The sequence below is a fragment of the Apodemus sylvaticus genome, chromosome 5, assembly GCF_947179515.1.
Source record: "Apodemus sylvaticus chromosome 5, mApoSyl1.1, whole genome shotgun sequence".
In the NCBI taxonomy this organism is placed as follows: domain Eukaryota; kingdom Metazoa; phylum Chordata; class Mammalia; order Rodentia; family Muridae; genus Apodemus; species Apodemus sylvaticus.
In genome coordinates, this window is record NC_067476.1 from 68,418,203 (window position 1) to 68,441,451 (window position 23,249).

At 41.4% G+C, this 23,249-nt stretch overlaps 1 protein-coding gene across 1 annotated transcript; it reads right to left on the reverse strand.

The window, feature by feature from the left end:
• Nucleotides 1–9,811: 9,811 nt before the first annotated feature.
• On the reverse strand, nt 9,812–16,846 carry LOC127684821 (preferentially expressed antigen in melanoma-like protein 7). Its single transcript, XM_052181645.1, has 5 exons — nt 16,758–16,846; nt 12,849–13,000; nt 12,319–12,631; nt 11,160–11,735; nt 9,812–10,382 (listed from the first exon to the last, which is right to left on the reverse strand). Exons 1-5 carry the CDS (start codon nt 16,844–16,846, stop codon nt 9,812–9,814), a joined length of 1,701 nt encoding a protein of 566 aa, XP_052037605.1.
• Nucleotides 16,847–23,249: the final 6,403 nt, after the last annotated feature.

Genomic DNA, 23,249 nt, shown 5'->3' on the forward strand with positions numbered 1-23,249 from the left:
TATCCTAAGTTTAACTACCCATCATCTATGTTAAAATGTTGGCATGACCACACATTTGACTTTTGTCTCAGTACTATGAGGAAGAGATATGTGTGTGGCCTTGTGTGTGGCCCGTCTAGTTTCAATTAAATGAAGAATACTCTCATTAAAAATTAATGTGTGGAGGACAGCTACAGAAGGACAATTGATATGCTTTTCTGACTTCTGTGAAAGTACATGCTTCCACATGCACACATTGTACATACCACATGTACATACATACATAAGAAAATGTACACATAGGGCTAGAGAGATGGCTCAGTGGTTATGAGCACTGACTATTCTTCCTAATTTCTAGAGTTCAAATCCTAGCAACCACCTGGTGGCTTACAACCAATAGTAATGAGATCTGATGCCCTCTTCTGCTGTGTATGAAGACAGCTACAGTGTACTTACATGTAATAATAAATAAATCTTTGGGTCTGAGCTAGAGTGTCTGGAACAAGCAGAGGTCCTGAGTTCAATACTTGACAACCACATGATGGCTCACAACCATCTGTCTAGCTACAATGTACTCATGCACATAAAATGAATAAATAAATCTTTAAAAAATATATGGAAATGAAATTTTTGCTTTTTGAAATTATTTTTTGAAACAATGTATTGAATGTTTGTATTAACTTTTATTTAAAAGTTTGGTGGGTTATCCACTAAAATAATCACCACCTGTTGGGTTTTGTTTTGTTTTCCATAGTTGTTTTATTGTTGTGGTTTGTTGTTGTTCTTGTAAGATATTGTTTACTGGTGATATTTCACTTGAGGTTGTAGATCTATTTAAATTCATGTCTGATGGCATAACTGATCTAGATTTAACTTTTGTAAGTAGTGTGTACTGAGATAATTAGGCATTTCTTTGACATTTAATAATGTAGATGAAAACAAGTTTTAAAAGTATGACCTTACGATTCTCTGGATTTCTTCTTTTTGTTGTTCTTGTGCACATTTTTATTTCTTTTCTTTTCTTTTTCTTTTTTTTGGATTTTGGTTTTTTTCGATACAGGGTTTCTCTGTCTAACCCTGGCTGTTCTAGACCTCACTCTGTTGACCAGGCTGGCCTCAAACTCAGAAATCTGCCTGCCTCTGCCTCCCAGAGTGCTGGGATTACAGGCGTGTGCCAACACTGCCCAGCCATATATATATTTCTAATCCTATTAATGTGGAGATTTTCTCTCAGTGTTTGTTAATTTGAATAGGTTTTGCCAATCAAATTTCTGAAAGAACTAACTCCTTCTTTATTGATTTTTTTGTATTATTTTATTTCTTGTGCCTACTTTGTTTTCTTCTCTGAGTTTGATTGTTTCTTGCTATCTACTCCTTTTGGGTGTGATATCTTCTTTTAATATAAGAGTTTTAGGTGAGATATTAAGTTGCTGGCATCAGATCTCTCCAGTTTTTCTTATGTAGGCACTCAGTGCTATGGACTTACCTCTTAGTATGGTCCTTATTGTGTCACATACATGTACATACACTATGTACTTATTTTTATTAAATGCTAGAAAAACTTTATCTTTTTAAAGCAATTTTATTTATTTATTTGTTTATTTATTTAAAATCCAGGCATTGCCTCTTCTTATGGTACCTCCTCTCACAGTTCTTCATCCCATTTCTCCTCTCCCCTGCCTCCAAAGAATTACTCTTCTGTAATGGTAGATCTGCCCAATCTAAGAGTGCAGACTGTATTCATATTGAGTTGTGTTTCTTTGCTAGGGCTAATTTGTGTTAGAGATTCACCACAACAAAGGAGTGCCAAGTATATTGATTTAAACTCAACTAACCTGGGATAAATAAATGTTCACTACCTCTCAATCCCTGAATAGGACTTGGGCAGCTATACATCAGCTGAAGCAATGTGGATTGGAAGCTGACTGGATCTGAGGGGCCTACCAAGAATGGCAGAGAAGCTCCCTCCCCTAAACCCTCAGACAGAGAGCTAAGAACAGGGGTAGCACCTCAGCCTGGAGGTACACTGTATAAGAACTGCAGGGAGGGACAGGAGACCCTGGAGCACAACTGCCTGTGAGATAGTTTTGGAGCAGACACAGTGAACTAATAGGGCATCTACCTTGAAAAGAGCCTTCAGATGTTTCCTTCCCTGCATCCTTCACCCCCACTGTGCTTCCCCAACCCCCAGGGTATAGTACAGCTAGACTGGTCTCTAGACTCCTTGCTGTGGCTTACCTGAGATCAGCAGAGGGACACAGAAGACAAGGGTCTTTCTAAACTCATCCCATTCCTGTGAATAAAGAATCAGGAGACAATGGCACAAAGGGCCCGGACCAGGTAATTCATTGATATAATAGTGAGTGATATTTAATCTTTTGATACTTAAAGCTGAGAAACACAATAAATATCTTTTGGGCATTTTTTTTATTCAATACATTTTTTATTTATAAATAGGGCTGCTATGAACATAGTGGAACATGCATCCTTATTACATGCTGGGGAATCTTCTGGGTATATGCCCAGGAGTGGTATAGCAGGATCTTCTGGAAGTGAGGTGCCCAGTTTTCTGAGGAACCGCCAGACTGATTTCCAGAGTGGTTGTACCAATTTGCAACCCCACCAGCAGTGGAGGAGTGTTCCTCTTTCTTCACATCCTCGCCAACATCTGCTGTCTCCTGAATTTTTAATCTTAGCCATTCTGACTGGTGTAAGGTGAAATCTCAGGGTTGTTTTGATTTGCATTTCCCTAATGACTAATGAAGTTGAGCATTTTTAAGATGCTTCTCCGCCATCCAAAGTTCTTCAGGTGAAAATTCTTTGTTTAACTCTGTACTCCATTTTTTTATAGGGTTATTTGGTTTTCTGGAGTCTAACTTCTTGAGTTCTTTATATATATTGGATATTAGCCCTCTATCTGATGTAGGGTTGGTGAAGATCTTTCCCAATTTGTTGGTTGAAGAGACACTAGAAAAAAGAATTCAACAATTCACAGATCAGACTGAACAGTAAGGAGATAGTGATAAATTTGAAAGCAAAGTCTAGAAGATAATTTATGAAAGCTAGCAAATGAAAATAAGGTAGATGTTGAAATATCAGAATTACAACATAAAAAGAAGCTATATTTATGGAAGCAGGGTTTAGAAAAGAAGATACAGGAAACTGAAGAGCAGCATGAACAACAGAAAGAGAAATTTAAGGCTTGGAAACATGGCTTAGAGGAAACACTATAAAGGACGGCACAGAAAATTATAAAACAGAATAAGAGGCAGAAAGTTGATAATGAAGTTTGAGAGAGAAGGAGGGGGGCGGGGAGAGAGGACAGCTAAAGAGGAGATGGAAGGAAGGCAGAGCATAAGGTCTTGGCCTGGAGAAACTTCAAGTGATAAGGGGTTTCCCAGATGGGGAGGATGGTTTTGTAGTGGTAGTCCACACGTCACAGATAACATCAGTAGTATCTGTCTTACATCCTCTTTCTGATTAAAGCCATGGATTTTTTTAACAACCCCTTTGCATTTGAGATCGATGATCAAATGGAAACAATATTATTATCTAAGGCTGTAAAGCATCCTCCCTGCTGGAAGAATAGCATGTCTAGGCCTCTTCTGTGAGAATACTTCTGTCAAGTAGGTTAGGAAATTCGACAGGGCCGTGATGGACTTTTTCATCTCCTATGTATCTGTATCTATCGTTATCTGTATGACATTATTTAACTGAGTACCCTATACTAGAAGCCCAAGCCAGCCCTACGGGGTTCTCTCCAACTAGGAGAGAACCTAGTAACACAGTGGAAATGGCCACCATTTTAACCTGATTGTTTGAAGGTGCTAGCTGGTTGAAGACATTCTTCCCAGAATAATAAGTCACTGAGGTCAAGCAGTACTAGACCATAAATATCCTTAGTCCTACTTCCATAAATATATGGAGTGAGCCTTGAGACACAAACACAACAAGCAGTCTCTGGAACCAGCATGTATCCTGCAACAGTAGGACTTACAGTGCAGTTGTAGAGGTAGGAATAGTTTATGGGTACCTTATTTTCAATGTAGAATCCCCAACCAGTAACCAGCAATTCTATGTTAAGTCAAGGGAGAAAGTAGTTAAGAAGTGGCAGTCCAATCTACTTTTATGCCAGCCACTGTGAACTTGATGACAAGGTTGTTGTACCCAGATAGTAAGAGTGCTACTGACTGGTATATCAAGGCAACCAAGCAGGATCTGGAACACTGGAGTCCTTGTTTCAAAGGACTGACAGGATGTGGGGCAACATTTGGTCATTCTTGTGGTGGTTCACATGAAATTCTCCTCCACTGGGAACTCAACTTTTGGATCATTTCTCTCCGTGGCAGGCTTAATGTGGGAATGGGGTATCCACATCTGGTCCACCTTAACTGCTAAAGGTATGGTCAGGCTCACGGTATGAGGTTCTTTCCAGCACGGTTCTAGAGTTTTGTGGTTATATCTCTTAATCTAGACTTTCTAACTTGGTTTAAAGCAACGGGGTTTAGGGGGAAGAGCATACACATACCTGGTTGTGGTGATATTTAGCTAAGATATCACACTGGAGGATAGGAAGCAAGGGAGGGAGCCTCCATATAGGATCTCAAAACAATGGAGTGGGGTGGGGAACTTAAAATGTAGGGGGTGTTCCTAGCTCTATATAAGGCATAAGGAAGGAGAGCTATCCAGTCACAGCCAGTTTCAGGGGTTAATTTGTTCAAGGTCTCCTTCAGGGTCCAATTCATTCTCTCTACTTGCTCTGAACTCTAGTGTCTATATGTACAATGTAATTTCCAAGTGGTCTCCAGAACTTTGTTAGAGATTGAGTTACCTGAGAGATAAGTGCTGCTCAATTGTCAGACTCAAGCAGTGTAGGCAAACCATACCTGGATATGTCTTCCAGATGCTTCTTTGTTACTACATTGGCAGTATCTTTCTTTGTAGGGTAGGCTTCTATCTATCCTGAAAAGTTATCAATGAAAATTAGCAAACATTGTATCTATATGTTCCTGGGTTTATTGCTGTATAATCTGTTTCTCAATTAGCCCCTGGCCATTGACCACTGATACTGGTTCCTAGAGTGGTCCCTTAATTGGGGGCCTAAGGAATTCACAGCAAGGCAGGTGGCAAAGTCTGAGATTATCTGATGACCCAAATCTCCTAAGTCAAATATTTTGTACCTTGCCCCTCAAAACAATTTCTTCAGTTTTCGATGACCAGATGCAAAGTTTGATGAATCTGATGGATGAGTTGTTTTGCAAACTCCTTAAGTAGGATGGTGCAGCCTTCAGAGGTCAGCAATCATGTGTCTCTTCTGTAAACTCCTTGGAATTTCACCTGATGCCATTTGTCCTCACCATTATATTTAGAGTTGGTGGGAGAGGTGGGGGTGGGGGAGCCCTAGGTTCAGCTTTAATAACAAGCCTGTTCCCTCTGGCTATTTCTGATGTCCCTTTCTGATGCCCAGGGCAATGAATTATGGTCACTTTCAGAGGAAGGCATAATGTCTCTAAGAAAAGCAAGTATTCCTTCCTTATTTTTATGGTTTTTCCTTCAATAGTCAATAATCCGATCTGTTGTCAGTGTAAATGTTAGCTATGGCACCTCTGCCTGTCTTAAAAGCCTGGGTTATAGCCTTTTGTTGAGCTTCCTGGGCTGAAGTTCCTGTTGGCAAAACAATTGCCAAAATAAGAGAGTCCAAGTTCGTTACTGTCATCCCTGCCTCCATTCTGGATGAATCTACTTCCATCTGGGAAGTGTTCAACATCTAGCCATGGTATGTCAGTCAAGTCCACCAAGGTACTCTGCATGTGCCCCAGAACTATAGAGCAAACATGCTGCACATCTGAGGACGGGTCAGGTAGTAGGTTGGCTAGGTTTAGGTCAGATGATGAAATATATATAATGTGAGGGGGATTTAAAAATACAGCTTGAAAGTGCACCAGTCTGGCATTGGACATTCTTAGGCTGGGTGGATTCTTGAGGGTCTCCTCAATACCATAGGGGATGGTGATACCAAGTTCCTGTCCCATGATTATTTTGTCAACATCCTTGACTAGCAGGGCTGACAGCAATAATCCAGAGATATGCTAGCCATCCTTGGGGCCACTTTGTCCAACATCTTAGATTAATAAGCCATAGGTCAGCCAGGTGGTAGCACAGGCTTGTAATCCCAGCACTCTGGAAGGCACAGGCAGTTGGATTTCTTAGTTAGTAGCCAGCCTGGTCTACAGAGTGAGTTCCAGGACAGCCAGAGCCATACAGAGAAACCCTGTCTGGAAAAAAACAAATTAAAAAAAAAACAAAGGTGGGGGGGTGGGAAGCCATAGGTCTTTTCTGTTGTCTCAAAATTTGGGTGAGCAGGCCCTTTCCTATCTTCTTTCTCAGCTCATTGTGCAGGTGGAAAAGTTTGTGAATGTCCAGGTGGACCAAGGCTGGCACCTCCAGGAAGGCATTTTTTTTTCTTTTCTGTTCTTTTTTTTTTAAGATTTATTTATCATATGTAAACACACTGTAGTTGTCTTCAGACATTCCAGAAGAGGGTAGTAGATCTCATTATGGATGGTTGTGAGCCATCATGTGATTGCTGGGATTTGAACTCAGGACATCTGGAAGAGCAGTCCATGCTCTTAACCAGTGAGCCATTTCTCCAGACCCAGTAAAATTCTTCTCACAGGGTATTCTTTTTTTTTTTTTAATTCTCTGGGCAAAACAACTAAAACCTAATCTATTTTTGGGGGGGGTGGGGGACATTTCTCCCATATTCAGTTCCTTCTGGGAAGCTTAGGAATTTTTTTTTCCATGTTCATTTATTGGAAGAAGTTATATTGCTTTCAAGTTCATACTACTCACATACTCTATTGACTCAATTTGATTCCTATCAGTCTTCACAAAAGTAGTAATTTATCTCCCTCCCATTCCTATATCAAAACCCATGTTCCTCAGTTTCCTGGATTTTTTTTTAATTTTTTTTCGATATAATTTATTTACATTTCAAATGATTTCCCCTTTTCTAGCCCCCCCACTCCCCGAAAGTCCCGTAAGCCCCCTTCTCTTCCCCTGTCCTCCCACCCACACCTTCCCACTTCAACCTTAGTCCTCCAGCAGCGAATCCCGGCAGATTTGCCATGATATCCGGGAAGCTCTCGCAGCTGTCTTGCCCTTGTGCTTCTATCCCTGTACGTAAATCCCCTAACTCTGCCTTCTTCTCTTCTTCCATCCAACCCATAAGTCCCACTTAGAGACTTAAAAGTAATGTCTATCTCAGAGGTCCATTCTATTTTGTCTTCTTGGGCTCTGGTGGTCTCATATAATGGTTTGGCTATCTCAGTAAACCCTGGCATCCAAAAATCAACAAGACCTGGCAAATCCCAGAAATTCCTGTACTTGCCTTTGGGCTAATTGGACTGGGATGTTAAGGATGCCTTGCTTCCTGGGTGTCCAACAGCATTAGTTGGTTGCCCCCTCCCCCCATACACACACAATTCATATGTAGCCCAGATAGGTATCCTCAAGTTAATAATGCTGGGTCTTCTTAGCTTGGCAACTCTGTAGCCAAGTTGACTCAGCTCCTATAGCTCTCCTGTGGCTTCCTGACATGCCTGTGTTGGGGGATCACAATACATAAACATGCATTTTTTTTTTAATTTGTTGGTAGGCCTGCTGGTCCTAGTCCTGATTTAGTCAAAGGTGGTTACTGAGTTCTTGAATCCTTGAGACAGGCATGTCCTGGGAATCCTGGGATACATGAGCTTTGTCTTACTTTATCTCCAGCCATTCCAGAAGCATTATTAGAGCGTGGGGGTTGAAGCCTGGGTATTTTTCTAGTAACTGACCTGCCTAGGCTTGCCTGGATTTGCTCATCTCTTTGACCTAGTCTCCTGGATGTGCTGGGAGTCAGACCAGCCTTTTCAAATACAGGTGTGCATGTAGGTCTTCAGGTTGGGTAGGTAGAGCACATAAGTATAGGTGCACAAGGTCAGGAGCTTTACATAAGATAGAATTGGAGATACAACTATTTTTGAAGTACCTGACTTGGGTTGTGGAATGGAATCCCAGGTCCAAACCGTATGTGTGTGTGTGTTGTATGTGTAAAACAGTGCATGCAGTGCTTATGGAAGTGATGAGGTTATCTGGTACCTTGGAACTGGAGTTACAGAGGGTTGCAAGCCCCTGCAAAGTTACTGGTTTCCCACCAGAACAAGTATTTTTGAACCTAACAGGTGACCATCCACCCCTGCTCTGATTTTAATATTTGTCCAGAACGTAATTGGTGGCCCTGAAACCATATATTCAATTGGCAGTACAGATGAAGTTGGATAGAGGAATATTTATATTATCCATGTATAAATTATCCACATTTTAAAAAGTCCAACAATGTGTGGCATATGAATAGTTTTTAAGAAATGGGATAAATGTGTATTGTAACCTAAAATAGTAACATTACTAAAGTTTTTCCATATGTATGTTTAATAATCAGAATCCATTCACAATATTTAATCATGGGAACATTACACTATGTTTTGGGTCTGCACACAAACCACAACATTCTTGCTACTACATGCTTATGGAAGTCAGAGTTCAACATTGACAGTCAGCCATCCCCATTCCATTATTATTCAACATTGTCAACCTTACCCCTTAGTATCCTTTGCCTACTGAGAAATCTTGCCCCACCACATTTTTTTTAAATCAACAAAGACCAAAAGGTTTGATGCATGCTTGATACCTGATTATATAGATGCCAAGGAACACAATGTTTGTGGGTGTTTCCCTTCATGTATGTCAGTGTACCACATGACTGCAGAAGCATGCAGAACACAAGGCAACCCCAGAATTGGAATGACTGATATGAGCTTCCATCTGAGAGCTGGTACTGAATCTGGGTCTTCTACAAGAGCTACCAGTACTCTTTTTTTGGGGGGTTGGGGGGAGATTTGTCCAAAAGAGGGTTTCTCTGTGTAGCCCTGGCTGTCCTGGAACTCACTCAGTAGACCAGGCTGGCCTCGAACTCAGAAATCAACCTGCCTCAGCCTTGCAAGTGCTGGGGTTAAAGGCATGTACGACCATTCCCCTTGCCTGGCTGGCAATTCTTTTATAGAGGACAGAGACTACTAGTGTCCTTAATGTGCAAGAAGCTGATCAGAGGGTAGGAGCTCTTAAAAACATGGCCTCACAGTCAGGTGGTCTACAAGTTGGCCTTGGAGGTTATCTGTCAGCAACCTCATTGGATCTGTAAGTGGAGGAGTATTCAATACAGTTCAAGGTCAACCTAAGCTACAATGCATCATTAGGGGGAAAAAGGATTTAAAATGATGGCTGAGGCTCCACTTCTTTGTTCTTGTTTTCTTCTGCTTCAGCTATCTTTGCTACCCAGACTACTCCTACTAGCCTGTTTTGCAATCTGGTACTCCTTCACCAAAACTCCCTTCTTCAAGATTTGGCTTTGCATACAATGCTACTTTGAAAACTTTATACATGACCCAGCCATGAGGCAGATGCTGTTATGGGGGAATGTCAGAATAGCTTCATTGCATATTGAGAGGTCATGTGAAACAAGAGGTTAAACACAGTACCTCTCAATTACTGTGTACAGTCAAAGAACTGTTCTGACTTAGATCTTGAGGATCAACTGACTGAGAAGTCCATCATAGAGAATATCAGGTTTTCAAGATCTGACCATAATTTCAGAGATAGGAGAAAGCCAGTTAAGAGTCAGTCCTGACAGGAGTTTGGATCATTTTTTTTTTTTTATCACTTTGAGAAATGTCATCCTCTGGATGAGAGACCAGTCCCTGGCAATTTCTTAGTACCCAAAAATATATTCAAGTTGTTACTCCTGACACAAACAATATATGACCTCCCCATCTTCATAGACATAACGTTCACCACAGTCATAACAGGCATTGGAACCAAAGCTGACTGAATCAGGTTGCCTTACAGTCAAGAGTTCATTCATGAGTTCAATACCAAGCTCAGAAAACATCTCTACATCAACATAATTCATCTCATTATAGATCTCTACTGGAGCAGGGTACTTTTCTGTGGTCAGCTCACTCAGATCTATAGTACTGAGCAGAAAGCCCACCAGGACACTCATGGAGATGTCATTGTCATACAAATTGATGCTAGTGAGCTCAGAGCATTGGATCAGGGCAGGCTGAAGAATACTGAGGTGAGAGTCTTTCATTCCACAGTCTTCTAATTCCAGAGTCTCCAGATTATATGCAACATTCTCTAAGAAATCTCTTAGAGGCACTACATTCAAGTCAGTTAAAGTGGCACCTCTCAAGCACAGATGTTTAAGTTGGCTGTAGTTCAAATGCTGGGGAAATGAATCCAAATCTGTCTGAGAGAGGCCACACAGGGTGATGTTGAGGGACACCAACTGGGCCTCCAGATACCTAGGTAGAGATCACATGGCTGGGGTCAGAGTGACCATGGCATGACATGCAGTTTGGCCTGTTGGCTTACTCAAGTTACACCATTTTGACATTAGAGTATCACTGTCATGGGGTTCTGGCTCATTCCATGACTGATTCTCCCAGTCTTCTCTGACAAGCAGAGACCCAGAGTTACTCTTTAGGCTAATAGGGACCATGGAAGAGGGAAGTTGGCACCCATGACAGTGTATATCAGGATGTCTTCTGAGAAATCATTGACTCCCTGACATAACTTTCTTCACCTCTTCAGTCTTTACATCTCACCCTCACTCAACCCCAGTCTTTGCATTCCCTGAACAACTTACCCCAGTCCTGGTCTCCAAAGAGCCTTATACTGTTTAGGAATTAGGGGAAGGGGAGAGCCTGTTCTCTCAAATCTAACTGAAACACAGAATTCACCTGGGAAACTGTACAGATATGAGCCCTTCCTGTGTAGTGGCTTTTCCATTCCTTCCAATTAGATCAGATAGGATTGCTATGCAGGAAAACTCATTAAATCTGACTCACAATACTGGTCTTTCTACCATGGCAGCTCTCTCCATACAATCTATTCTACTTCATTGCTCAGCTTTGTGAGTGGTCATATGAACCCTTAAGTCATTTAACATGAAACATGATCATGCTTATATGTTCACTGTTAAATGTGCATTTGCCTGCAGAGAGTAGTGTGCCCACTACTCTCTAATATGAAAGAGAGGTTTGCTCTGGTAAAAGCAACAGCTCTTCATCCTTTCTTACCTGAACAACTCTCTCATGCTGTCTCCAACAAAATAGACATCATCAATAGTGAGATGCTTGAGGCACTTGAGTTTGGGGAACAGAGAAAAGATCTTGGTGACGTTCTGCCTCTCCTCTCGTATGAAAGTCCTTGTTCCAAAGCTGCGTGCTAGCGTGAGTTTCTCAAGATTTCTCATCTTGCTAATGCAAGATACATATTTTGTCAGTTTGGACAGTTTCCCCACTGTATTCAGTTCCAACTCCTTGATGAACTCTAGCTGTAACAATTTTAATACATCCCTGACCTTGGACACTTTTACATCTCCGATCTCTAACTTCTCACAGCACAGATGCAGGAAATCTTTTCTCTCCTTTGTCCACTGCAACAACTCTGTTTGGTGTTTATCTTCATGCAGAGAAGACATAAAGGAAAGGTCACTGAACACCTTCAAACGCTGCTTCCTTGGGTACCTAGATTGGCCCTCTAATACCTGCTCCATATGCACAGTTTCTACTCTGTGGGCTCTATCCTCTCTTCCATCCTGCATATCTGTGCCATCATGGTGTCTCAAGTCAACCAGTTGAAGCCTGCACATCCTGTGGATAAAACAAGTTATGTATCAGAACGGAAATTATTGAGACCCAACACTATTTTCATCATCTCTGGTGCTATTTCTTCCTTGTTCTGCTGTCTTCTATGGCTTCAAGGAATGGGTCTCTAGTACAGTCTCTGTTACCAAGCACTTTGTTGCCTGAGCTGCATCTGAAGACCTGTCCTATTCCCTTCCGTTCAATTTTCTTAGAATTCTGTCAGCTCTTATTTCTTTTTGTTTGTAGTTTTTCAGGACATAATTTTGCTGTGTATCCCTGGCTCTGTAACTCTATAGACTAGGCTGGCCTCAAACTCATAGATTCACCTGCCTCTGCCTCCCAAGTACTGGGATTATAGGTGACCGCCCTGCATATCAGATCCTCTAGCTGTTACCTGGTGGAAACAGAGATAGGGTCATTCTTCTGTGGATAAATCTGCACAAACCTGTATTTCATATTTAACTTACTACAAGGACTCACAAGCTTTCCAGGCACCTATAGCCCTCTAAGACACCAGCCAAAGCCTCTGATCCAACTTTCACCTTATTCTCCTAGGCACAGCTATTTCTTTTCCTGGTATTCAGCTTACCTCGGGCGATACTTCCGTTTCAGCCATGTATCTACTCCAGCTAGTATAGCCTGGAAGATCTGAAAGTTGGGTTTATAACTCAGCAACCCAACATGCAAGAAAGGGTAGGGCCAGTATTCCACCAGGATCTTAATCATCTTTGCTTTTCTTTGAGTGCCGGCCTCCTTTAACAGAGGTATGAAGAATTCCTTTGGTAGGTACTCTGCAGCAGATGTGGTCAATGCTTCATTCCTCACCAGGCTCTGTGAAGCCAGCTTTTCAAGTTTGGGTGGGGTAGAGAAGACCATTCTGATGGCTCTTTTGGGAAATGATCCTGCGGGAAAATTTAGGAGAATATATTTTCAGAGTCTCTCTTATGAGGCTTTTAACCCCTCATAGTAAGCATCTGTCACATTGTATCCTTGTTGTAGACTTGAATTTTTCCTATTTCAATCACTGTTTATTGTTGTCAAAATCAAGCTCCCCATACAGACAACATGTGCAGCCTCTATCAATCAATCATTTTTACCATTGTCCCATCCAGTTCCAACCTTTACTATTCTGAATCCCACATTCCTTTGGAAGGTGGATCGAGGGGGAACAAAAACAGTTATTAATCATATTCAAATGCTGTTGCAATTCAGCACTCGGGGTCCCACAGTCCTCTACCCCTGTGCAGTATACAGCTATGGACCCCAGAGCTCTGGAATAAAAGAAATCCTCATGTTATTGCATCAATACCATATCTTGCACAGGATATGTTTGTCGCCTTCTGAGGCATGGGGTGCTGGGGCACCCTCGGTTTTGGGGGGTGTCTTACAGATCCCCCTGGCTCTGCCTCCTTTTATGCTGGGACTAAAAGGAGTTCACTTAAGCCATATCCAGCTTAGTTTTTATTTTCAAAGTTTTAGAGCCAGGTATAGAGAATCTATCTAATTCATACTACATTGGAGCACAGATGTACTAGATACATGTAAGGGGTCCTATCTGTCTTTTAGCAGCTTTTTTGTTTCTTTCTGTCACCTCTCTAGTACCTTACTAGAAAAACAATTGTTTGCTGTGTTTCGAGACAGGGTTTCTCTGTGTAGCCCTAGCTGTCCTGGAACTCACTGTATAGACCAGGATGGCCTTGAACTCAGAAATCTGCCTGTCTCTGCTTCCCAAGTGCTGGGATTAAAGGAGTGTGCCACCACTGCCTGGCTTTTTCTTCTTGATTGTTTGTTCATTCTATTGATGCAAGGTTTTGCTATGTAGCCCAAAGCTGGCTATGTAGTCCAGGCTGGACTCGAACTCACTCTAAGATCCTATAATTGAACACAATATGATGCCTTTTGCTTAGCCTGTTGTCTTTATTCAAACATTTGCCTTTCAGTTACTGAATGGATGTTGAGCTTGTCAGCAAGAGCTTACAGTTTCAGGTTAGAGAAATGGCTCAGTGCACTAACTTCTCTTCCAAAGGTCCTAAGTTCAAATCCCAGCCACAGCATGGTGGCTCACAACCACCTGTCACAAGATCTGACTCCCTCTTCTAGAGTGTCTGAAGACAGGTACAGTGTACTCATATATAATAAATAAACCTTAAAAAACAAAAGAGAGCTTACAGTTTCAACATTAGAGCCAGAGGCAGGATTGCATGTAGTCTATCTTTACTTTGAGCTTCAGGTCAAGTTTAAGAGCTTATGTTTATTTGAGTACGGAACTTGTCGACTGACCAGGCTGAAGCAATTACATTCCTATAGTCAAGAGTCCCCAGAATCACTGTGTCTTACAGACCTAACAAAACAATCTCCAGGCCTGTTTTTAAGATACCATTAAAAATAATTTCAGGTAGCTGGTGGTGGTGGCACACACATTTAATCACAGCCTCTGAGAAGGAGTGGTAGGTGAATCTAAGTTTGAAATTAGCCCAGTCTACAGAGTGAGTTCCAGGACAATCGGGGCAGTACAGAAACTGTCTCAAAAAAAAAAAAAACCATTTCAATTTAACCACAAAACTTCAACCCATTTAGTATAATTCATGGGATTACAAACAAGCTGTATTAAAATTAGACCATAACTGAAATCCCAACATATCAAAGAAGTGGGGACAAAGCTAGAAGGAAGACAGAAGTACAAGAACAGCCTGGGTTCTGTGAAATCGTCTCTCAAAAACCACTCAAATAGTATACCAGCCATTTCTCATTAAAACCTAACTAAAAAAATTTATTTCAAAATTGAAAAATGCTATGCATTGTGTGTATGGGTATCAGGACTGCAAGCATGTATGAGCACTATTTTCATGCAGTGTCCAGGAAGTCAGCAGAGGGCGATAGATGCATTACAGTTGTTTGTGATCCCTGACATGGAACTGGCAAAGAAAACCAGAACTTCTAAAACAGGACTTGTGGGAGAGCAGCCAGTGTGGTGTCTCATCTGCTCAGCCATCTCTCCAGTCCTTGGAGAGAGTATTAAAGCCTGGGCCTTGACATCTACCTGAGTTACTTAGAGTACTTGCCTGGAATACAAGTGACCCAGGCTTTCATCTCCATCACTGTATTAACCTGGAAAATGCCTAGAATCAAACACTGAGGAGTAGTAATTTAGAATATCATATTCAAGACAACCTGGGTCACACAGTGACATGGGGACTGGAGAGATGGTTCAGTGGTTAAGAGCACTGACTCCTCTTCTGGAGGTTGAGTTCAATTCCCAGCAACCACATGGTAGCTCACAACCATCTGTAATGAGATCTGATGCCCTCTTCTGGTATGCCTGAAGACAACTACAGTGTACTTAAGATATAATAAATAAATCTTTAAAAAATAGAAATGAAGAAAAAGTCCCATGTCTTACCATCCATTTCTGAGGTACAAAGAGGAAGATTAATAGTTAAAAGTCAGCCTAAGTTAGAAAGTTTATGACCGCCAGGCATGGCGACACAGGCCTTTAATCCCAGCACTTGGGAGGCAGAGGCAGGCAGGTTGAGTTGAAGGCCAGCCTGGTCTACAGAGCAAGTTCCAGGACAGCCAGGGCTGCACAGAGAAACCCTGCCTTGAAAAACCAAAAGTGTATGACCAAATGAGATTCCAATCTAAATAAAAATTGTAAAAACTTTAAAATGGCTGGGCGGTGGCACACACCTGTAATCCCAGCACTCTGGGAGGCAGAGGCAGGCAGATTTCTGAGTTTGAGGCAATCCTGGTCTACAGAGTGAGCTCCCAGACAGCCAGCGATATACAGAGAAGAAAACCTGTCTCAAAAAACCAAATCGAAAAAAGCAAACCAAAACAAAACAAAAAACAAACAAACAAAAACTTAAAATGAATATATTTTACTCCATGATCATAAAAATCAGGAAGAGGCAGGGAGATAGTTCAAAGTCAGTATGTGTCACATATGCTTTCTAGACACTGCATTCTATATATTGTACTATGTCTCCAAACAGGAAGAGGAGGTATAAAATACATTTAGGAATTTAATCTTTACACTAATGAGGATGAAGCCAGTAAATTCCTGTATACTTCAGGCTAATGTATACTGTAGAACCAGACCATATTTCTTTTTTATTTGATATATTCTTTATTTACATTTCAAATGATTCCCCTTTCCTGGCTCCCTACTCCCCGAAAGTCCCATAAGCTCTCTTCCCTTCCCCTGTTCCCCCATTTCAAAAGGCAAAGAAACAAGACTTTTGCCTGGAGATGGATCAGTGGTTAAGAGCACTGACTGCTATCCTGGAAAGCCCAGAGTTCAAATCCCAGCAACCACATTGTGGCATGCAACCATCCCTAATGAAATCTGATGTCCTCCTCTGGTACATCTGAAGAAAGCTACATTGTACTTGGATATAATAATAAATCTTTAGGCTAAATTGAGTGGGGCCAAGTGAATCCAGCAACCTCCATTCCCAGCAACCATCTGATGGCTCACAACCATCATTACAGCTACACTGTACCCATACACATTAACAATTAAATCTTTTTTTTAAAGAAACAAGATGTTAATGTGCATCAAGCAAATCATAATTTAGACACTTGGCTATCTCCCACCTGGAATCCCAGGTGTTGGGAGGCTGTAGCAGAAGATCTGCCTGAAATTCAAAGGTTCATGATCTACAGAGTGAGGTTGTGTCTCAAAAAGCAACCAAACAGAAGCCAATAATTGGATAGGAATCACAGCATGGAAGAATTTGCTGGTCATCCCAGCGCTTAGGGGGTCAGACAAGGGGACCTTTTTCCCCAGTCCAGTGCAGCTACCTAGCCAGGTATAAGAGAGCCTGTTACAACACTGTGAGGCTCTGTCTCAACACTTGAAATTCATTCAGAGAAGCACAGAGGCCATTGGAGGGGAAAGCAGACATGAATTTTGAACCAAGCCCAATGTCCTTGTGAAGAGACAGATTCCAGGATGTCCTATGCAGACTTATATCTAACATGTCTCTAAACCCAGTAAGGGTCTACTGGTCTAGGTGAAGAAATTACCTGATTAGGACACGGGTGACAGAGTTCTGGGACTTGAGTGTCTTCTCTGGTTCTGATGACACCTTACAGACCTTTTTCTTCTTGCCCATTATGCATTCTACCACTGATAAGTGCTGCTATCTGATTGGATGATTTTGCCCCACCCATCAAATCTTATGTGGAATAATCACTAAACCAAAGCTTCCCGGAAGAGAAAGGAAGAAGCAAAATCCTATCTCTGGGATGGTAGAATTCACTTCAACACTGACCTCTTTTTATTTTCTTTTTCTGAGACAGGGTTTCTCTGTTTATCCCTGGCTGTATGCAACTCACTCTTTAGACTAGGCTGGCCTCGAACTCAGAAATCCACCAGCCCCTCTGCCTCCCAAGTGGTGGGATTACAGGCATTTGCCACCAACACCCGGCTCTGAACTCATTTTTAATTCATTCAATGTTTTGCTTATTTATATACTTGGTTTGTAATTTACTTCTATGACAGTATCTTACTCTGTAGGTAGTATTGATTTGGACTCTCAGCAATTCTTCTGCCTCATCCTTCCTGAGAGGATTACTGTTTTGAACCAGCACAGCTGGCTGAATTATATTCCTATGTGACCAACACTGTTCTGTGTAGGAGTTAGGTCAGGGTTTAATCTGTGCCTGATGATAGATAAACTTAGAAAAGAAAAAAAAATCTTTAGGGTGCTGGTGGTCTCGCCTTTAATCCCAGCACTTGGGAGTCAGAGGCAGGTGGATTTCTGAGTTTGAGGCCACTCTAGAAAGTGAGTTCCAGGACAGCCAATGTTATACAGAGAATTCCTGTCTCAAAAGAAAAAAAGTGGGGCATGGTGGCACACGCCTGTAATCCCAGCACTCTGGGAAGCAGAGGCAGGAAGATTTCTGAGTTCAAGGCCAGGCTGATCTACAGACTGAGTTCTAGGAATGTATTCTGAAGTTCAAGGCTCAATCTGGTGCTGTCACTCATCAGCTGTGGCAGCTTGAGATGGCTGAGGTAGGCGGTCCATTACAAATCAGCTTCAAATACCCAGAATGAGGACAGCCTGAGTTTGTGGGTATCATTTCTTCCAATCTCATGTAAATCCAAACAAAGAAAGTCTGATTTGAGGGAGAAGCTGTCCTTGGTGCCCTAGAGGATAAAGGTGTTGGAGAAAGGATCGTTTTGCATACTGGCCAAAAAAGAGGAAATTGTGATTGTGTGGTATGCTGTGTGTACATGCCCATACCTTTAATCCCAGCATTTGGGAGGCAGGAAAAAAAAGAAATCTCTGAATCTACATAGAGAATTCAAGCTTAGCCAAGGATCACAATGATACTCAGTCTCAGATTTTAAAAACAACAAACAAGCAATTTTTATTTGTTTGTTTGTTTGTTTTAACAAGGAAGCTGTGCAGCTAGTGAAAGCCCACAGTTGGCTCTGGTGTTTACATTGAGCCTAACTACCTATGTTCATTTACAGGAACCCACATGCTTGAAGTTGAGAAAGTCTTCCCTGGATGCTCTCCCACCTCAATATCTCCCATGACTGTCCCCCCAAAGAAATAAATAATAAATAGTTAAGAAAAAGATTTAAAAATATATATGGAAGCTAAGCAGCATTGTGTCATAAGCTTATGTCTCAGAATTGAGACACTGAAGAAAGAATGCTATAAGACTGAGACCAACCTAAACCAACTCAGTGAAACTTTTGCTCATCAATGCAACAACCATGCAAGCTGGGACTCAAGCAGACAGGAAGCTCACATCCAGTCAGGTAGAAATCCTCAGCACTCAAATCTCAATCTCTCACTCTCTCTGTCTATCTCTCTCTCTCTCTCATTCTCTTTCTCACTTATTTTCCTCTCTTTCTCACTCTGTCTCTCTCTCTGTCTTTCTCTTATTTTCCTCTATTTCTCACTCTTTGTCTCTATCTGTCTGTCTTTCTCTCTCTCATTTTCCTCTCTCTGAGTTTCCTCTCTTTCTCACTCTGTCTTTCTCTCTCTCTCATTTTCCTCTCTGTTTCCTCTCTTTCTCACTCTCTCTCTGTCTTTCTCTCTCTCATTCTTGCTCTCTTGTTTTCCTCTCTTTCTCACTCTCTGTCTCTCTTTCTCTGTCTCTCTGTATTAGTCTGGGTTCTCTATAGTCACAGAACATATGGATAGTCTTTATATAGTTAGGGAATTTGTCAATGACTTACAGACTATAGTCCAACTCCCCAACAATGATCAGCAGCTGCTGTGGATGTCCAAGGATCTAGCAGTTTCTCAGTCCGACAAAGCAAGCAGGCAAGAAAGAGTGAGAGAATCTTCCTTCTTCCAATGTCCTTATATATCTCCAGCGGAGGGTGTAGCTCAGATTAAAGGCTGAGGGTCTTCAGCACAGGGTGTGGCCCAGGTTAAAGGCGTGTGGATCCACGCCTTTAATCTCAAATTATTTTGAACTAGGAGATTTCCTTGCCTTGGCCTCTATGCTTCAAGGTCTTCATGCCAAGAACCTGGTCAGAAACTTATATCTCTGAGCCTCCAAATTAGGATCACTCTCTCTCTCACTCTCTCTCATTCTCTCTCTCTCTCTCTCTCTCTCTCTCTCTCTCTCTCTCTCTCTCTCTCTCTCTCTCTCTTTGGTTTCTCGAGACAGGGATTCTCTGTGTAGCCCTGGCTGTCCTGGAACTCACTCTGTAGACCAGGCTGGCCTCGAACTGAGAAATCTGCCTGCCTCTGCCTCCCAAGTGCTGGGATTACAGGTGTGCGACACCACCTCCCAGCTCTCTTTCTCTCTTATTTTCCTCTCTTTCTCATTCTCTGTCTCTCTGTTTTTCTCTCATAAGTAGAATTAAAGAGGTTAAAAAAGAAAGACAGAGGGACAGACAGTCCCAAAGTCCTGTGCTAAATACCATTGTGGTTATGTTCTGACTTCCATAAAACATGACAGTGTGGCAGACTTCAAAACCTACATGCTCAATAGAAGTTTAACTAAAAAATGTGGTGACTCCTAGGATACGGACATTTCAGGTGCAATGCCACTACAATGGACACTTAATACAGTATTTGACACATGATATAATTATGTCACATCAGCACTGACAGACCATAATAGGAGGCATAAAGGCATGCTGTGAGCACTAGATAGCCTTTAGAAATATGGCCAATTATGTAAAATGTAAATTTAGTTGAGTCTCAGTGGATACATCTAAACAACACTGTATTACCTAAAGCTCAGGAAACATTATAGAAGATGGAGTGAAGAGAGTGTGAGAGCCATAGGATCAGGAACTTAACTGTAAGAACGTCTCCTGGGAGTACAAGTAGTTACACCATTAAAGTCTCACAAACATGGCTACCTAAGCATGAGGTGAACAGGAACAATATCCATGACAAAATGGCCAGAAGAAAAACTAGACAAAGAACTAAGAATACAGAAAGTAGACAAATAGTCTTTCCTGGTTGGGAACATACAGTTTGTTTATATCAATACAAAGTGGTCACTAACAGAGCATATTAGAACATACACACACACACACACACACACATATATATGCAAGTAATAAAAAAAAGTCCATGAATGTGAAATAGAGCAATGAGTGGGACATGGGAGTTTTGGATGGACATCACTTTGGCAAAAGTCTAGCACAACTTTTATTATGTAGCATCATAGTTTTGTCAAATTATTATATTTATTATATCTATTATTACTGTTATACAATTATACTGTTATGATTAAAAAAATAAAGTGTTATGAAATACATAAATGTAGTCTTTTAAATATTTATTATAACAGTATGCGTGTGGGTGTATGCCTTCTTTTTTTTTTTTTTTTTTTTTTTTTTTTTTTTTTTTTTTTGAGACACATTTCTCTGGGTAGCCCTGGCTGTCCTGGAACTCACTCTGCAGACCAGGCTGGCTCAAACTCAGAAATCCACCTGCCTCTGCCTCCCAAGTGCTGGGATTAAAGGCGTGTGACACCAACGCCCAGCAGGGTGTATGCTTTCATGTATGTTATTGTACCACATGTCTGCAGAACCAGAAGAGTGCAGAGTACAGGGCCAGATAACCCCGGAATTGAATGGAGTTACTGATGGTTATGAACTTCCATCTGAGCACTGGTACTGAATCTGGGTCTTCTACAATAGCTACCAGTACTATTAATCACCCAGCTCTCTCTAGAGCTCCCTAGTTCCCCTGATTGAGCCTGTGTCTGGTGGTTCCTAAAATGACCGAGAACTCAGAGACCTGCCAAGGCCAAAGATAACTTCTGATCCTCATGCCTTCAGGTCCTGAATCCTGAAATTTGGGGGGGAGGGGAGACCACACACAGTTTATGCATTGCTTCTTACAGTAAATCAGATCCTGGCTTCTAGACTGCTAGCTAAGAAGTCAAACACAAGAGTGGTACAAACAATCCTAAATTTTTGTTTTGCTTGTTTCTTGTGAAAATATCTCAGGTATTCAAGCTGTCTTCAGAATCCTTACCCCACCCCACCCCACCCTCAAAAAAGGGTTTCTCTCTGTAGCCCTGGCTATCCTGGAACTCACTCAGGTTGTTCTTGAACTCAGAAATTCACCTATGTCCCAAGAGCTGGGATTAAAGGCATACAACATCACTGCCCAGCTGGTTTAATTATTTTTTTTTTTTTAAGATTTACTTGTTATGGGGCTAGAGAGATGGCTCAGTGGTTAGGAGCACTGACTGCTTTTCTGGAGGTCCTGAGTTCAAATCCCAGAAACCACATGGTAGCTCATGACCATCTATAATGAAATCTGATGCCTCCTACTGGAGTGTCTGAAGACAGCTACAGTGTAGTAAAATCTTAAAAAAAAAAAAAAAAAGATTTATCTGTTATATGTGAGTACACTGTAGTTGCCCAGCTGTCTTCAGAATTCTTATGCATCTGAAATTGGCCTAGGACTCTAAATTATGTTGCCTTTAGCTTCCAAAATGCTGGTATTTCAGGTGTGAGTTATCACATCCAGCCCTAATTTTTCTTACCTGTGAAAACCAGATGAACCTGTTATTATTACACCATTCAAGCATTTTCTCTTTGTTGCTATCACACTTTTAATAAGAAAACCCTGGGGCTGGAGAGGAGTTAAGGACAGTAGTCACTCTTACAGAGGCTTCAAGTTCAGTTCCCAGCACCTAAGTAGATAATTCACAACAACCTATAACTCTCTAAAGGGGATCTGATATCCTCTTTTGGCTGGCCTCTGGTGCCAACTGCACTCATTGGCACACCCTTACATTCAGGTAAACACTAGTACCTAAGGTAAAAGTAAAACAGATCTAAACAAAATAGGAAAGGAGAAACTTTTACTAATGATGCTGCTTTACCTTTAAGAACATCTTAATTTTTATTTTGTTTTATGAGGTTGAGTGTTTTCATCTTCAGTTCCTGGAGCTGGAGTTGGTAAACTTCTGTGGTTGTGAGCAACTACATAAATATAGTGAATGGGGATCCTTTAGAATAATAGTCAGAATTCTTAACCACTGGACGCTCTCCAGCACTCAATAAGAATTTAGCTTTTTGTTTTCTACAGTCTTTTGAAATCACATTATGTAGATCTGAGATTCTGCAGAGTTAATAGTTTAGCCAGATGTTTGCCAGAAGCATGTAGTACTTGCTCAACCTTTGAAGCAGGAGAATTTCTGGAACCCAGCTGAACCTTGACATTCTCCAGTACATTTCCCTATCAGCTTCTACATTTTCCATACCTGAAGTTCTCTCAGAATATAGAGGAGCCAGTAGCATGCATACTATTCTTATTCAATACTCCAGACATCAGCTTCACTTCTTTCATGGGATCTTTCTTTCCACCCTTTCCTTAGATCACTGTTTTACAGGGCTGAGGACATTATCCAGGGCTTCTAGCTTGCTTCTAACTTCTCTTCAAGGCAGGAGAGCACACCCCTTTAATCTCTGCCTGTAGCAGGTACTGTAGGGATCCAAGTATTCTAGGCTGTCCTTGACTAGATAAGGAATTCGGGATAGCCAAGGCCATAGGTAAAGTCTTATCTTTCAAAAAGCCAACCAAACAACAAACAAACAAAAACAAGCAAACAAAATTACAAATGGGTACTTCCCCAGTGAGCTAGCCACAAAGTTGTCTTTTACTGCTCAGCATTCTTTATTCTTTAATACAGATTGGACTCCCTTTCTGTGCCTGTGGGAAGAGGCAGAAAGCTTCCTCCAGTCTTTGCTGTATGCTCCCCAAGCCGTCCCACACACCTAGAAGACCTCTCTCAGATGAGCTCTTAAAAATGAAAATTCTTTAGTAGTCTTCCTCCAGAAGTTGCAGTCCTGTTCTTTGACCCCATTTTCATCAAGACTGGATTTCATGTGATTCATACTTGCCTGGACCACCTTATTCTGTCCCATCTGACATTGAACACCTGGTCCCATTACCTTCACCTTACAAGCCTAAACCATCCTCTCCCAAGTGCATCTCACCTCTACGTGTCAACATTTGTTTTTATTTTATTTCTGTACTGCACTCTAATTGTTAATAGTTTAAATCTGCA

Bases quoted from the DNA above. Each gene is read 5' to 3' on its own strand.
- LOC127684821 (XM_052181645.1), bottom strand. From the start codon at position 16,846: ATGGGCAAGAAGAAAAAGGTCTGTAAGGTGTCATCAGAACCAGAGAAG. The intron at 13,001-16,757 runs GTAATTTCTTCA...CTTTTATTCCAG, and splicing joins GTCACCCGTGTCCTAATCAG to AGCTCTGGGGTCCATAGCTG. The intron at 11,736-12,318 runs GTAAGCTGAATA...TTTTATCCACAG, and splicing joins AAACGGAAGTATCGCCCGAG to GATGTGCAGGCTTCAACTGG.